The sequence below is a fragment of the Macrotis lagotis genome, chromosome X (genome assembly GCF_037893015.1).
Source record: "Macrotis lagotis isolate mMagLag1 chromosome X, bilby.v1.9.chrom.fasta, whole genome shotgun sequence".
Lineage (NCBI taxonomy): Eukaryota > Metazoa > Chordata > Mammalia > Peramelemorphia > Peramelidae > Macrotis > Macrotis lagotis.
In genome coordinates, this window is record NC_133666.1 from 441,211,429 (window position 1) to 441,228,294 (window position 16,866).

Below are 16,866 nucleotides of genomic sequence, written 5' to 3' on the forward strand. Positions count from 1 at the left end.
CATAAATTACTTTCTGTAGGTTTGTGACTTTTTCTTTTTATATACTGTTTTCTTTCAGTAGAATACAATCTCTTTCAGGGCAGGGACCATTTGATTTTTGCCTTTTGAATAGGCAATTCAAATAGGAGCTCAATAAATATTGAATGAAGTTGAGCTTATTTTAGTGACCCTGCAATCCTTTATCAGAAAATTCTTCCTCATATCTAATTTAGGTCTTTTCTTCTGAATTTGTAGGCATTCCCCTCTTGCTTCTTTGTATTGAAGATAAGAATAGTTGGTTACTGATCATCTGCACATTATCTGTTCATTTAATGTTATTATTTTGGGGTTAAAGAGTCCCAGTTGCTTTAATCTTTATAGATTCAGCTGATTGCATCACTGAGGGTTTTTCATCTGCATTCTGTCCAGCATTTCCCTATTCTTTTTAAATAGTAGACTCCAGAACTTTGTAATTAAAGTCTGACCAGTAGAGAATATAGAGTTGAAGGAAACATCCTTATGGGAGTTATGGGTATTGTGATTTCTTATTTATAAAAATCATCAAGTAACATTCTCAATTGCTAAACAAGTGAATGAAGTAGGAGATTATGGTTTAAGCCCTGACTCTGTGTGCGTGAGATTTTGGGCCTTTTCTCTGAAATTGGGAGTGATATTTGCCTTCCTATGTAAACTTCTCATCCAATTTTGTCCGGACTTCTTCTTTGCCATAATTGTTTTTTTTACTTTTAGTGAAGTTTTTGTGTATGTATATTGATTCTCTAATAGATTGTAAGTTCCTTGAGAGTCAGGTCTTTGTTGTACCTAACTAACATTGTGGGACTAGAGTTTCTTAAGGTAATATGTGAAGAGTAGTCATGTTTTGTCTGAACTTTAGTAACTTTAGTTAAGTTCTTTCCAGGGGCTAATGATTTTTCACAGCCCTCCCTCATTTAAATCACTTCATCTTGCATCACATGACCTCACATCCCTGGTGTCGTGGCCCTTTTCAAGTACAAAAGACAAATATCAAAACAATAACAACATAGTCACTTGATAGGAGACAGTTTTGTTTAGTGAAAGAGCACTGGTTCTGGAATTAAGGTACTTGAATTCAAGTTCTGCCCTCAATACCTACTGTTTGCACACCACTGGATAAATCACTTCTCCTTTCTGGACTCCATTTTATAAAAAGTGTGTCTCAAGTCCCTTGAAATTTTTGGTGATCTAAGACAGATGTATAAAGGTCTCAGCAAAGTTTATAAATTTAATATTGCAACTTGGTAGTGCAAAGATTCCTGACCTTAGAGCCAAGAGACCTAGTTCAATTTCCAGCTCCGATTTTTTAATAGATGAGTGATCAATGGTAAGTAGCTGAATCTCTATGAACCTCAGTTTCCTTACCAGTAAAATGGAGTTAATAATTCTTTGCCTTTGTAAAATCTTAAAGCTGTATACAAATATGACCTATTCTTATTATTGAAATTGAAAGCTTACAGTGGATGAGTGGCAGTCCTAGAGTCAGGAGGACCTGAGTTCAAATCCAACCTTAGACACATACTAGCTGTGTGACCCTGGGCAAGTCACCTAACCTCATTTGACTCAATTTTTTTCATTTGTAAAATGAACTGGAGAAGAAAATGGCAAACCACTCCTTTATCTGCCAAAATGGGGTCACAGGGGCGGCTAGGTGGCACAGTGGATAAAGCACCGGCCCTGGAGTCAGGAGTACCTGGGTTCAAATCCGGTCTCAGACACTTAATAATTAACTAGCTGTGTGGCCTTAGGCAAGCCACTTAACCCCATTTGCCTTACCGAAAAACCTCTAAAAAAACAAAACAAAAAAAAAACAAAATGGGGTCACAAAGTGATGAATGGGATTATAAAAGTTGGACATAACTGAATGACAATAAAAACATTTAAAGGTGAATTTGTTTAATTACTATGGAGTCACTGCTTGAATAAGCTATATTTTTAAACTTAATATAACAGACATGATTATTATCAACTCTGTGAAGGTACAAGATGATTTAAAAGAAGTCAAGTGCCTGGTCTGATAAATCAAATAACTGACTTCAGCCTCATCACTATAACTCTCAAGCACTAGCAAAAAAAAGTAGGACCTAAGAATCTTTCATTGATTTACTTGGAGGAATAATAGGATGCCCCCCCAAAAAGATGAGAAGTAGGGCAAAATACACTTATGTGCATAGCAGCTGGATACATATATTACAATTGTTTCTACTAGAGAAAGGAAAACTTAGGAAAATAAGGCCAGAGAGTTCAAATTCACATTTACTCTGCACATGGCATCTCTGTTAAAGTCCTACTATAATTCCTCATCAGAGGGGGAAAAAAAACCTTCAGTTAAAAAAAAATCCATGCCTTTTGTTTTTTACTTGGAATCACTTCTGGAAGTACTAAAAATACTTCCAGATTTTATCATCCCTTGCAAGAAAGAAAATCAAGGAAAGAAATACTTGATTTAATATATATATATATTATATACATATAATATATATATATATATATATATATTAACTCTTGGCCTCTTTGCAGGAAGGAGGGAAATACTTTTCATAATTAGTTTCTCTTAAAAATATTAGTTTTTCAGTTACTTAAGAGTTAACTTTCTTTTAGGTATCTTTTCATTGTGATATTTTTATAGCCATTGTGTCCATTGCTATTTTGATTGTGAATATCTTACTCTTACTTCATAAAATCTTAACTCATGTTTGTGTAGAGATAATCATGACATAACAGGAAAAGTGCAAAATATGGAGTTAGGAAGATCCAGATTGGAGTCCTGTCTTAGACTCTTAGCACAGTAGGTAACATGTAGTAAGAACTCAATAAATGTTACTTGATTAATAGTTGGAAGGGAGTCACTTAGCTTCTCTAGATTTTGATTTCTACATCTATTACTTAGGGAAGTTAATATTACTTACCTCACATGTTTGTGAAAATCAAATGATATATTGTTTATGAATAATTATATAATAAATTCCAAATATTATTATTTGGAAGGAAAAACCATTCTTTCTTTCTTTCTTTCTCCTGCTCTCCTGCAATGACTTCAGCATTTCTGGAAATTTTTTCTGGGCCATCCTAAATTTTTCAGTCCATACCTCAAAATGTCTTTGACCTGTGCTACTGGAATAGTTCCCATTTCAGCATCAGGAAAAATTTGATTTATGATCTATTTTCAGGAGTAGCAAAGGAATGAGCATCTTGACTAAATAAATTTATTTAGTTATTCATCTCAGTTTTGGTTTTCTCCACTCTAGGTAGCAAATTAGTTTATTTTCAGTTAAATAATGTTTCTTCATTTTATCAATGTAATCAACTAACTACTCAAATAAATGTTTGTATGTCAGATATAAAGACAAAAGCAAAACAATTCCTGTTCTCGAAAAGTGCTTTTAATGGAACTGTTCTGTAACTAGTGCTTAGCATCTTAGAAATAATAGTTGATAGGTTTGTAAGATTTTAATTTTAGCACAAAAAACCAACTGGGATACTTTAAACACTATTAGTATTCAGATCTGGAAAAATAACAATACTATAATTTCTTGAATACTACTGTGCTATAAGTATTGACAAGCTCAATGATCTTAGAAGAAACATGGATAGACTTGCATGAAATAATGAAGAACAAAATGAGCAGAACCAAGTGCCTGTATATTGTATATTGTAATAGTAATAGTAATATTGTTTTACGAACAACTTTTGACTTATAAACAGCCAAATTAATTACAATGCGCATTTAAGGGAAAAAGTTATCTGAATCCAGAGAAAGAATTGATAATAAAAATATGTAATGAATTATTTTAAATACAAAACATACATACAGTAGTGACTAGCCATCTCTAAGGTGGGGGGAAGGGAGAAAAAAAGAAATTTACTTTATTAAATATTTAAAAGGAATAGCACTTGTACATAATAGATTTGCAGATTAGTGTGCCATCATCATTTTTATTATACTATGTTAGGAAGTACTTTATTCCATAAATTAAAAATAAAATAAAAATTGTTTAAAATTTAGTTACTTTGTATGGTTTTATTTCTGTGACTAACAGTAAATACTTTTGAAGCATTTTTCCCTTCTCACTATAGAACAGAAATGTCCTATTTGATCATTTTTAGTTATGAATTTATATATTTTTTAATACCACACATTTTTGTATGTTGAAATAATAATGAAAGTTTTATGAATATCATTACTACTTTTTATTTTAGAATTAATATAATGAAGATTGATATTGTCAAAGTAAATTTTCATCATGAAAATAAGGTTATTCCCATTCCTACCCCTGAGTTATACTTACCCATTTACAAATTGCTAGAAGAAATTTTACCTCTTTTCTTTTTCAGTCTTCCATATAATGAGTTTTTTGGTGGTGTAAGTGGACTGACAGTGGAGCAGTTTAAAAAGATCAATGGATTTCCTAATGCCTTCTGGGGATGGGGAGGAGAAGATGATGATCTCTGGAATAGGTATGTTACTTGATTGTAGAAGTTCTTTATTTTGTGCCAAGATTCAAATCTTTTTTTGTTATTAAACTAATGGGAAAATGAAAGAAAAAGGAATAATTATCTTTGTGTTATAGCATTCCCTCATTTAATGAGGTGGAAATGGTTCAATAAAATTTTCTAGAAATATGCTTTTAGGTTAAGTAAATTCTCTTTTATAAAGGTGAATTGTCATTCTTTGAAAAATATTGACCTCTTGGATATCATAAACTAACATCCTGAAAAAACTGTTAGAATCATAGATACAACTGGGATGTACTCTAAAGATGAAAATTTGTCCAATCCTCTTATATTACATAAGAAAAAAACTAAAACTCAAGGTAAAGAGAGCAAAACCCACATTCTCAAAGCTATATTTAAAGGTGACAGGGAGGAAGGATAAACTATCAAAGCAGAGATAATATCAGCATTAATAATAATAATAATAATGACAATAATAATAATAATAATAATAATTTGTTATATTCAAAACCCATTAACAAGTGTAATTTTTTTTTAAAACTGACATTATGATTGTCTGTTTTATCCTAACCAATTAACCATTTCTCCCATAGAGGGGACAGTCCCAACAGTTTTAGTAACTTGACTAAATTTACTTTTATTTTAAAGTAATCATTTTCTTAACTCTTTTCTGTATTTGAGGAAAGGGCTAGTGCCTTAGAATTAAGATGACAGGAACATAAATCTAGCCTCAGACTCGTGACATTTACTTAGTTGTGTGAACTCAGGCAAGTCACTTAACCCTGATTGCTTCACATCCAGAGTCATCTCCAATCATCCTGATTTATATCTGATCACTGGATGCAGATGATTCTGGAGGAGAAAGTGAGAGTGGTGACTTAGTACAGTGCCCTTCTCTCATCCAGTTCATGTGCTTGTCATAACATCATCTTCCTGATGTCACGGTCTTCTTCAAGAACAAAGGATAGTCATCTTTATCATCATCATATATAGCTTGCTTTGTATGTATGTGTTTACATGCTTTCTCCCCCATGAGACTGCAAGCTCCTTGAGAATATGAACTGTCTTTTGCCTCTTTAGGAAATAAGTAACAGAATTAAATCCTTGGAATTTAAGAGGAGTTGGAAAAGATTTTAGTTGGAACTCAAAAAGAAGCCAGAAAGGTCAATGGTCACAGTACAGGAGGGAGAACATTGCAGGCATGGGATGAATGCCTGAAGCTGAGAATGTGGAGTGTCTTCTTCATGGAATAGCTAGGAAGCCAGTGTCACTGGACTGAAGATTATATGTTGGGGAGTAATATATAAGAACCTGGAAATGTAGATTGGGGGTGGGTTATAAAGGACTTTGAATGTCAAAAAGAAAATTTATATTTTATTCACTGGAGTTTATTGAATGATGATGACATGATTGGGTTGCACTTTAGGAAAATCACTCCAGTGATTGAATGAAGGATTTATTAGAGTAGGCAGAAGGAGGCATTCAGGTGGGAGGAGAACCAGGAAAAAAGTAATATACCAAAAACCTAGAGAGAAGAGAGTATCAAAGAGGAGAAAATGATCATTAATAGTGTTTGTCCTTAATTTCCAAAAAAGATTGTGACATCAGAGAAGTGATGCCATGGCAAGCACATGAATTGAATTTGATTGAGGGAGTGCTGTGATTAGGTGCTAGTCCCACTTTATCCTCCAGAACCATTTGGATCCAATGACCAGATATGAATCAAGATGACTGGAGATGGCCCTGGATGTGAGGCAGTCAGGGTTAAGTGACTTGACCAAGGTTACACAACTAATAAGTGTCTGAGGCTGGATTCAAACTCCTGTCCTGACTCCACTGTGTCACTTGAATGGGGATTGAGAAAAGACCACTGGATTTGGTAACTAAGATCCATTAATAACTTTGGAGAGAACAATATCAGTGGAATGATAAAGTTGGAAGCTGGATTGTAGGTTAAGAAGAGGGTGAGAGGAAAGTAACAGTACTTACTGTAGATGCCTTTTTAGTTATGGAAGGCAGAATTGATGTTAGGACAGTAGTTAGCAAGAACAGAAGGATCAAATCAGGCTTTTTTTCAAAGGTTTTTTTTTTCAGGATGGAAGCAACATGTGCATGTATTGGTAGAGAGTAGGAAATGAGCCAGTAGAGAGGGAGACATTGAAAATAAGTGAGAGGTAGGGATGACAGAGGGGCAATCTTTGGGAAAGATTGAATTGAATGGGATTGCTTGAATGAATAGAGCAGTTAACCTTAGTGAGGAAGACAAGAGTAACAGAAAGCATCTGAAAGAAAATAGGGAAGAACAGAGAGGAGGGAGTTCCTAAAGAAAACCCAAAGAAAACCATCATCTACTTTTACTTCTTTGACATATAATTTCATGGTTCTGTTTCTATAACCAATCTATCCTTCTCTGTCTCCTTTGCATAGTTTTTTCTTCAAAATCTTAAATATGGGGGATCTTTATGTCCTTGATTTGTTTCTCTTCCTTTGAGAATGTAATTGATATCTTGACTACAGGTATCACTTCTACTCCAGTGTTTTCAAACCTCTTTCTCTAGCTCTGACCTCTCCCCATACACCCACATTCACATTTCTACTTGTTAGATTTTTTTTTGTCACTTTCATGTCATCACTTTAAACTTTAACATGTCTCTAACTCAATTCATCATCTTCCTCCTGATAGTTTCCCCAATGTCTCTGTTTCTGTTATTGGTATCCCTATCCTATTAGTCATCCATACTGGGAATCTCATGTCATCTCTTAATCAATTTTCCTTCTGCCTTCCCATGACCCATTCAGTTATTTGTCAAATGCTGCGAAATCCACTTCACCACTATAAATTTAATTTCCCTTTCCTTTTCTATTCCCCACTTAAGTCATCCTAATTCCAGTTCTCATCAGCTCTTGTCTTGACCATTCTAGTTTGTCCCCCTCCAGAGACTGTAAAGATGACTTGTCTCCAAAGTCAATAGACAAGGATTTTTATTCTTAGAATTAATAGGAACCCAGAGAAGTAAATGAATCAAATCATTGGAACCTTTATCCCACTTTAATACCCAGAGGTGATTTAAATAGTAACCACATTCAAAATGAAGCATCGGAATAAAATAAATTTTTTTCTACCCCAATACTTAGAAATCAACTGTAGAAAGAGACTTGATATAATCTTCCATCAGACCCAAGAAAGGATATCCATCCATCCAGTCAGTAATTAATTGATCAATTTAGATATACTGAAGTCCATCAAATAGTCAAGAATACTATTTAAGGAGGAAAATTAGACTGTCTTATACAGATTATTACTTGCCAGATCTAGTGTACTGGCTCTATCAAGGCATCAAACTTAATATACCCTTCTAATCCTTGAGCCTCTTACCACAAACCTCAAGTTTTTTTCTGTAGTAGTCAGTTAACGGTCTTTAGTTGTGATGCCACTAAATTAAACAATCTTTACAAGTTTGCCTCTTTTGGCAACCCAGGAGGAACATAGAACTAGAACTTGTGTGTTGATATCAACAAATTACAAAGTCAGTGAAATTTGTCAAATCTCTCTCTGACTGTCCTTTCATTATTCTTCCTTACCCCTGGAGTGAAACAGAAATCAACTGGAAGTTGAGTTAAAAGCCAGCTCTTACTGGGTGCTTGGCATGTCCAGATTCCTGAGCAAAGGACATCTTGCCTAGGTTTTTCTGAGCCCCTTTTCGCCTAACCTCACAACATAATCCACTAGATGGTATCCTAGTTCTCTAAGGTTCTCATAAGCTTCGTTGTTTTTCAAAAACCTGGGTTGCTTGTCCTTTCCCTGTGATCTGAATGAAAAAAAAAAGCATTTTTAAGCAATTACTCTGTCAAGCACTTTGCTAAATGTGGTGATTACAAATATAAAAGTGAAACCAGCCTCTTATTTCAAGGAGTATAATTTCTTAAAATTTTATTTTTCAGTTAATGAGCATTTATTTTCTTTCCTTCCAACCACTCCCCACATAGAAGAAATAAGACAAAGCAAAATCTTTAACAAATATTGTGAAATAAACATATCCCTCTAATTATTCTTCATACCACAAATACACGTTTTTCACTTTTAATCTTAAATCCATCACCTTGGGGTAGCTAGGTGGCACAGTGGATAGAGTACCAGCCCTGGAGTTAGGAGGACATGAGTTCAAATTTGATCTCAGACACTTTTATAATTACCTAGCTGTGTAACCTTGGGCAAGTCACTTAACCCAATTGCCTTGAAAAAAAAAACAAAAACAAAACCAAAGGAAAAAATCCATCACCTCTTAGTAGCAGAGTTTATCATCAATACCATTGTTGGTCATTGATCAGTGATCAGAGTTTTTAAGTCTTTAAACATTGTATAATTTGTCCTCCTAATTTTATTTACTTTATTCTGTCTTAATACATATGAACCTTCCTAAAGTTTCCATGAACCTGTCCCTTTGATGCTTCTTATGACTCAATAGCATTCCATTATATTCATATACCATAGTTTTTTAGCTGTTCTCTAAATGATGGGCACCACTTTAGTTTCTAGTTCTTTACCACTGCAAAAAAGAGATGTTCTAAATATTTTAGGATCAAAAATGGTTGTGGTGGGGAAACATCACATAGGAAAAAGAGAGCCAAGGAAGGATATTTTGGTTTAGAATGTTATAGGGATAGTGAGTGCAACCACAGGGGAGTAGGTGGAGACATCCTTTCCAAGAGTAATAACAGAGATGATTTTATTACAGATACAAAAATGAAGAACTAATGTTGGTGGTGGTAGGGAATATGTGAAATTATACATGTGTGATGACAAAGCGACTAGCAAAGAGAGGGCTGAGGGCTGTAAAGCTTTGCTGGAATTAAGGTAGGTAGTGTATAACTGAGACACCACTAATTAGGACAGTGAGGACTCAAGGGAAACATTCTGGGGGATGAAGAATCTCTAGGACTTGGTTTTGAGGCATGATAGCTGATAGTAATATAGGTAGGTAGCAATAAGAATATAGAAAAGGGAAACATTCATTAGACATTTTGGTGGGCAGATCAGCAAAACCTTGTAATTGGTTGAATGGAAATGTGAAGAAGGAAGACACGGAACCTTAAAGTTTCAGAAGTGGAAGACTGGATAAATGGTGATGCCATTAAATAGTGAAATCAAAATGGGAATGAACTTGGGTTTTGAAATATTTTGATGTTGAGATGCTGATGAGATGACTTCTAGGTTTTGAAGCTTCTAGAGCTTATGGAAGAGTTCTCAGAGTTATAAATTTGGGAGTTGTCTAGAGTGGAGACAGATGAAGCTTTGGGAGGGAACTGAATTGTCAAGGAAGACTGTACATAGAGATAAGGGTAGAGAGATAAGGAAAATTTTGGGACAACATCTATCGTAAGTTGTAAAGGAGAGGACAAACACAGAGGAGTGATTAGATAGGTAGGAGGAGAACCAGGAGAATATCATGCCTCTGATACTAAAGGAGAGAAGAAATATGCAGAAGTGAAGAAGTCATCAATAGTGTTAAGTTTTCCTGAGATACCAAAGATGATGAATCAAAAAAACCCACTGGAATTGGATGAATTTTTAGAGAGTAGCTTTACCAGAATGGTAGGAAGGAAGCCAAGGCAAAGAGTTGGGAGAAGGGAAACAAATATTGGTAAATATTTCTTTTCAAGAAGTTTGAGTGAAGAGACATGGAACGGTAGGCCTAAGAAGTAGCAGAATTATGGGGATTAGGAAAAACATTTTTGAAAGGGGAAGGTTGAAAAGAAGGAATAATTTATGATTTGCAGTTCTGGAGGAGGCCAGAGGAATCATCAAGGGAACAGTGGGTTTATGGTTTTAGTAAGGAATAGCGATAGTTCTCCTCCTGCACAGTTTTCTAGTTCTACTTTTCATTGTAATAATTTGTATATGTCCTACCTGTGATGTATATTGGCTATGTGACCTTGACAGAAAGTGAGCCCTAAATACTGAAAGGATTTTTATTCCTTAATGTATTCTTGTGACTGATTTTATAAATTTGGGAGGTAAGTATGATGTAGTCACAGATAAAGTATTGACTTTGAAGACAGGAAACCCAGGTTTCAAAAATCCTACAACTGATACATAAATTACTTAAACTCTTAGAGTTCACCAGGTAAACTATCTAAGACTATTTAGGGAAAGTGCTGACCTACATTGGTAGATGAAACATCCTTAACTCAGGAGTTTCTTATACCAATAAAGTAATAGATTTCGGCCCTATAAAGAGAATTTGTTTTAAGCAGGAAAAGACATGATCAAGTTCTGTTTTCTTTTAGACATGTCTATAACATATAGAAAACTCAGAACAGATGTAGAAGTAAGCCAGATTAGACCATTGTTAGAATGGACCAAATTGTTCATAACATTGCAATGTTTTGATAAAAATCTTTGTTGAATGGAATGGAATTGACTCCTAACTTTTGTTTATTGGAGAATCTTCCAGTATTTCTGAATCCATTCTATGGGAGACTATTATTCATAAATGTTTTGCCATGGACTGATTTCTAACTCTTATTCTATTATTGTCTTTCTCTTTCTACTCCCTGGGTCTTAAAAAAATGATAGGGGAGTATAATACAATGGTAGTCTGGTGTAATTCATGGGAATATAAACAGAATCCTCAGAATTGTTTTGCATATTTAAATTGAAAACACAGTTTAGATTTTCATGTGTAAATTTTGTATTCCTTATATTTTCTTCTTTTCACTGATATTGAATTGTAGAGTTCATTATGCTGGATATAATGTAACAAGACCCGAGGGAGACTTAGGAAAATATAAATCCATTCCTCATCATCATAGAGGGGAAGTCCAGTTTTTAGGACGGTAAGTTCACATTTAAAAATGTGAATATAAAATGTTCATATGTAAGTGGCCTATTTTATTTTATTTATTTTTTATTTCATTTTCTTTTTTTAATTAGAAAGTTTATTTTGAGTTTTACATTTTTTCCCCTAATCTTGCTTCCCTCCCCCCACCCCCCCACTGAAGACAGTCTGTTAGTCTTTACATTGTTTCTATGGTATACATTAATCTAAGTTGAATAGATGAGAGAGAAATCATATCCTTAAGAAAAAAAATAAAGTATAAGACATAGCAAAATTACATAATAAGATTTTTTTTTTAAATTAAAGGTAATAGTCTTTGGTCCTTGTTCAAACTCCACAATTATTTCTCTGGATACAGATGGTATTCTCCATCGCAGATAGTCCAAAATTATCCCTGATTGTTGCAGTGATGAGATGAGCAAGTCCATCAAGGTTGATCACCACCCCTATGTTGCTGTTAGGGTGTACAATGTTTTTCTGGTTCTGCTCATTTTGTTCAGCATCAGTTCATGCAAATCCCTCCAGGCTTCCCTGAATTTCCATCCCTCCTGGTTTTGATTGGAAAAATAGTGTTCATGACATACATGTGCCACAATTTGTTAAGCCATTCCCCAATTGAAGGATATTCACTTAATTTCCAATTCTTTGTAGGTGGCCTATTTTAAAAATTATTTGTAAAGAGACAGCTAGGTGGCACAATGGATACAGCACTTGTCCTGGAGTCAGGAGGACCTAAAGGTTCAAATCTGGCCTCAGACACTTAAAAATTACCTAGCTGTGTGACCTTGGGCAAGTCACTTAACTCTGTTGCCTTACCAACCCCCCCCAAAATAGGTAGTTAAAATTGTTTGTATGCTGAGAAAATCCTCTAAAAAAGATTTTGCTTAAATACTTTAAAATTATCATTCTTTATAAAATGAAAAATGATGTCCCAATTATAATAAAAAACCACATTTTATTATATTTATTAAATATTTTGATTTACTTGTAGTAAAAATGATGATTCCTCAACATATTTGGAAAAATTAATAAAGATTTATCAGTTTTTATTTTCTTTCTAAACTTCATCAAATATCCTGATGTACTAAGAATATGTGAAGTAAACTATACACCATTCTGTAGACTAGATTTTAAATCAAGATTGGAGAAAGCTCCCAATTTCTGTTACTTTTGTTGTAGATCTGTGTGACACTTACACAGTTTCTAAATAAAAAGCCTATCTGGTATTGTTAAGGAGTTTATTAATCTCAGTTTAAGGCAAAAGTTTAAACATAAAACTCATTTTTTCTTTATAGGTTCTGGATAAATCTGTTAAAATCAATGACATGGATAAGAATTATAATCATTTAATTACCTAGAATTATTACCTTATAAAAGGCCAGCTTTTTTTTGGTTCTTTCTAAAAAATCTTTTGAAAATGCAAAATGCTTGTAGTTATAAAGTCAAGTCTTAGAAGAAGTATTTATGAATTTTTAATTACTGGGATTTTTTTTAATATATTAAAGACAGTTCATCTTTTCATCTTCAATATATTTCTTTCTAATCAAATCAAGAGCCAAATCAAGAGTATTTTTTGTACTTCTCATTTTGCAGATATAAGTTGCTCCGGTATTCAAGAGAGCGTCAGTATGTTGATGGGTTGAACAATTTAATATATACTCCTAAAATACTGATCAGTAGGCTGTATAAAAACATCACTGTAAACCTCACTCCGGATTTAGCTCCTGTTCAAGACTATTGAAAGAAATGGATCTCATTGCAAGATCAACTGTAGTACTACTGGAATAGAAGCTTGGTGTGCACCAGTGTGAAATATTTATAGGAGTTTTTTGGTTACTGAATGATGTGTGAAAAAGAAGTAAAGTGGATGATAGTGCACTGTATTCAAAAAGAAGAAATGCCAGCAGCCAATACTTAATGTTTACAGCATGGAACTATTAACAGTCAAGCCTTCTTTCACTATATTCTCTGTGTTAAGAAACTACTCAGCTATATACATGGACAGCTTGGCAGAAAACAGATATCATTGCTTAGGAGTGAGAGCTTTCTTCTACCAGAAAAAAAATTTTATACTAAAAACTATGATTTTAATTTAAGTGAATGCTTTATTTCCTTTTAAAATGTTTTGTAAATATATGTGATGTAAATTTATGTGGATCAGATAGCTTTTAAATATAATAATGTGTTGAAATTCTGCATGTCCCTATTTTTTGTAGGAATTTTTTAAAAAATTTGCATGGAAGAACTAATGTAAATTTGTTATAATATAAAGGTTAACCCTTATGTGAAATGAAAGAACTGTCAATAACTGATGACCAGCCATGATAGTAAACCGTTATATTAGTTTTAAACTTAGGCTTCCAGCCCTTTTTATTGGACAGATTGATAACTTTTCATTGGATGTTAATGGTAAAGGGAAAGAAATTAAGTAGTTTCCTTCCTTCTAGATTTATGTAATTTCCTTGTTCACTTTCTCATCTAGTTTTACTGGTTCACATCCAAATTGTTTATGCATATTGCATGTGTAATATCAAGAAAATCTTAAAAGTTCCTATATATTGTTATATAAAGACCTCTTATTTTAAATGTCTTCACATGTTCCACTAGTGTTAGTGTCAGGGATTCTGTGCCTAAATCAATGTTCTCAAGTTCCTGGATGTTTGTACACTGTAGAATTTTTTTTTTTTTTAACTAGTGAACAGCACTTTTATTCTTCTCAAATCAAGAGCCAAAAAACTCTTCATTTCAAAGGAAATCCACCATTCACTATAGTTTTATTGTTTCTAAAGAATGATTTATGGGAAGCCCTGTGGGGCTTGTGTTATGCTAATCAGTTTAGGGTTTAAATAAAAAAAATAAACTTTCTATTTTGTGGAGATAAATATTAGAAGGAACTATCATATTTTTAAAGTTTGCTTCACTCTACATTTTATATATTCAAAAAATTTTAGCTGGAAAGGGACCTAAGAGATCATCTAATACCACTTCCCATACCATAAGTATGTGGAGATGAATTGACTTGCCTAAGATCATATACCTAGGGGCAGAATTCAAGATTTCAAGAATTCAAAATCTGTTCTCCTGACTATTGGTCCAGTCCTCATGTCACTAGACCACACTGCCTCTTCTATATCATTCACTTTAAATATTGCTCACTTTAAGTATCACTCATGTGGTGTTGCTAATCACCTTTGTCAACAAAAAGCATCCATGGACAGAACCCTGTTATAAAAGAACTTGTTATAAAATTGATTTAGAGATGAGTGAAATACTGTCATTCCTCTCCTCATAACTACATTTAGAAAATGACTGATATAAACCAATTCATAAGTAGGTGTTAATCCAGTCTCCAACATCAGAGTAATAAAAAAGTATCACCTTATTTAGAAACATGAAATATATTTAAATTTTAAGTAAACTTTTCAACATTGAAGTAAATTTTGCCAACATACAACCTTTTTTTGACAGCTGTTATCAATCATAATCATGTAGTATTTCTTGAACCAAAGATTTTTTTTAATCCCTAAATGTCATGATGAATGTCAAACAAAATAGGTAGTTGGAGAATTAGAGAATGTGTAGCTTTATATTTGCTTCATGGATTCCTCTGAAAAGCTTCATGGTTGGGTCATCTCAGAATGTGAGTGTAACTTAAAAATAGTTTTTGCTTTGGAAACTTTGACAGCACCAAGAATCATCACCCAAATTTTAAAAATCATTAGGATGCTATAACTTTGAGAAAACAGAAAGTTGGCATAAAGTTAGGAGATGAGGTAAATTTATGTTATCTTGCTTGGAAATATTTTTTATTTTTATTTTTTCACTTCCTTCTATAGCATAAATAAATGTCAGACAAACTTTTTAAAATGGTTGTTTAAAGTGCTTTGAGAATTTTAATCTCTGGCCATTTTTCTCTTATATCAAATGTATTTTCTTACTTCTATAAAACAAAGGAAGCTGTGATGGAAGAATAGCATTTATCAAAGACTACAATGCACTAAGGTTTTTGTTTTTGTTGGGAACAAAGTAAAACTAATTTGTAAATTCTTACACTGATAGTTGTGGAATGAGGTTGCATATAGCAAGAAGGATTAATTCAGAATTCTGTTTCTCATTAAATAAACTTTTTTTTTCTTAAAATACTTTAAGCAAGTACAAATCTTATAATTTTTTTTAACTTTTTTTTTTTTTTTAGGTTTTTGCAAGGCAATGGGGTTAAGTGGCTTGCCCAAGGCCACACAGCTAGGTAATTATTAAGTGTCTGAGGCGGGATTTGAACTCAGGTTCTCCTGACTCCAGGACCAGTGCTTTATCTACTGCACCACCTAGCCGCCCCTAGTTTTTTAAATTTTTAAAAGTTGAGAATTGGCCACCTTTTTGACTTTTCATTTAAATGCATCTGCTGCAGTATTAAGTGAAACATAATACTGTAAGGTGTCTGTTTGTTTGAACTATGCTATAATTGTACTTTTTTTTATTTTAGAAACCGAATGTTTGGAAATATTCAGTTACACATAGTTAGAAACTGTATGAACCTTTTTGTAAAAAGTCTAGATAAGCAATTTTATAATTAAAACAATGAACATGGATGTAGTTCAGTATTAGTGGATCAAATTTTGCCTAGTAGCTTAATTATAGTTAAAATACATCCTAATTTACTCCAAAGAAATTGAAATAGGATATATATATATATATATATATATATATATATATGTACTCACATACAATAATATGTTCTTAAATCAGGCAAGTCAGTTTTGCTTAGGCTTAAATTGTTTGTCTTATTAAACAAACGTAAAGGATATTGTTCAATAACTTAAATACTCTAAATGCCAATCCAGGATCTTTTAAAAAGACTACTTCGAGGGTATGATTTTAAACTGTCCATAGTGCCCACTGCACTTATAGCAGGAGTTAACATAGTGCCTTTTACAAAAAGGAAATGTAATGACTGGTGCGCATACTTCTGAGCAAAGTTTTGTACACGTGATTTGTCTGCTGTTGAGGTTCTTTTCTAATTCATAATTTAAGCATAAAATTCCATCTTTTCTGACTTCTAAACTTGACAAAAATAGGAAAACAAACCTTTGCCAAATATAGGATAATAGTGAACTTGAAAAAATTCAGTTTTCAAATTCTATTTCTTATATTTGGTGGGGGGGAGGGGGAGGAATTAATGATTGTACCTTATCTGCTCAGTTTGCATGGAAAAGTACATATTGAAAGACTGTCTCTACTACTCTCCTAGCCAAATTTTTAATTTCCATTTTAAGTCAAAATGGAAAAAAAAATCAATAAAATGTACTCCCTTTTTGGGGAGGATATTCTGACAAATGAATGCAAAACATCTCTCATTTTATTCGACCTTTACCACTATATTTCATTTTTGTCTTTCTCAATTAATAAATTATTAGTCTTGTTGCAGTGGAATCATGAGTGTGCTAGTGAAGAAAAATAAAAAAGAATGCAATGGTGTATATCAAGAGAAAGTGTACTTAAGACTTTTATTTATAAAGGTGTGAAAGGCTTTTACAAAAATGCACTGAAATGCTGGGAA

The 16,866-nt window shown here is 33.2% G+C and overlaps 1 protein-coding gene across 2 annotated transcripts in view; it reads left to right on the forward strand.

The window, feature by feature from the left end:
• The window catches only part of B4GALT6 (beta-1,4-galactosyltransferase 6), an 88,465-nt gene extending 71,599 nt beyond the window's left edge, over positions 1-16,866 (forward strand). For both annotated transcript variants that reach the window (XM_074202426.1, XM_074202427.1), the window contains exons 7-9: positions 4,351-4,473; positions 11,206-11,307; positions 12,903-16,866. In XM_074202426.1, the coding sequence (XP_074058527.1) occupies positions 4,351-4,473; positions 11,206-11,307; positions 12,903-13,050 (373 nt within the window). In that variant the 3' untranslated portion in view covers positions 13,051-16,866. The remainder of the gene's footprint in view (positions 1-4,350; positions 4,474-11,205; positions 11,308-12,902) is intronic.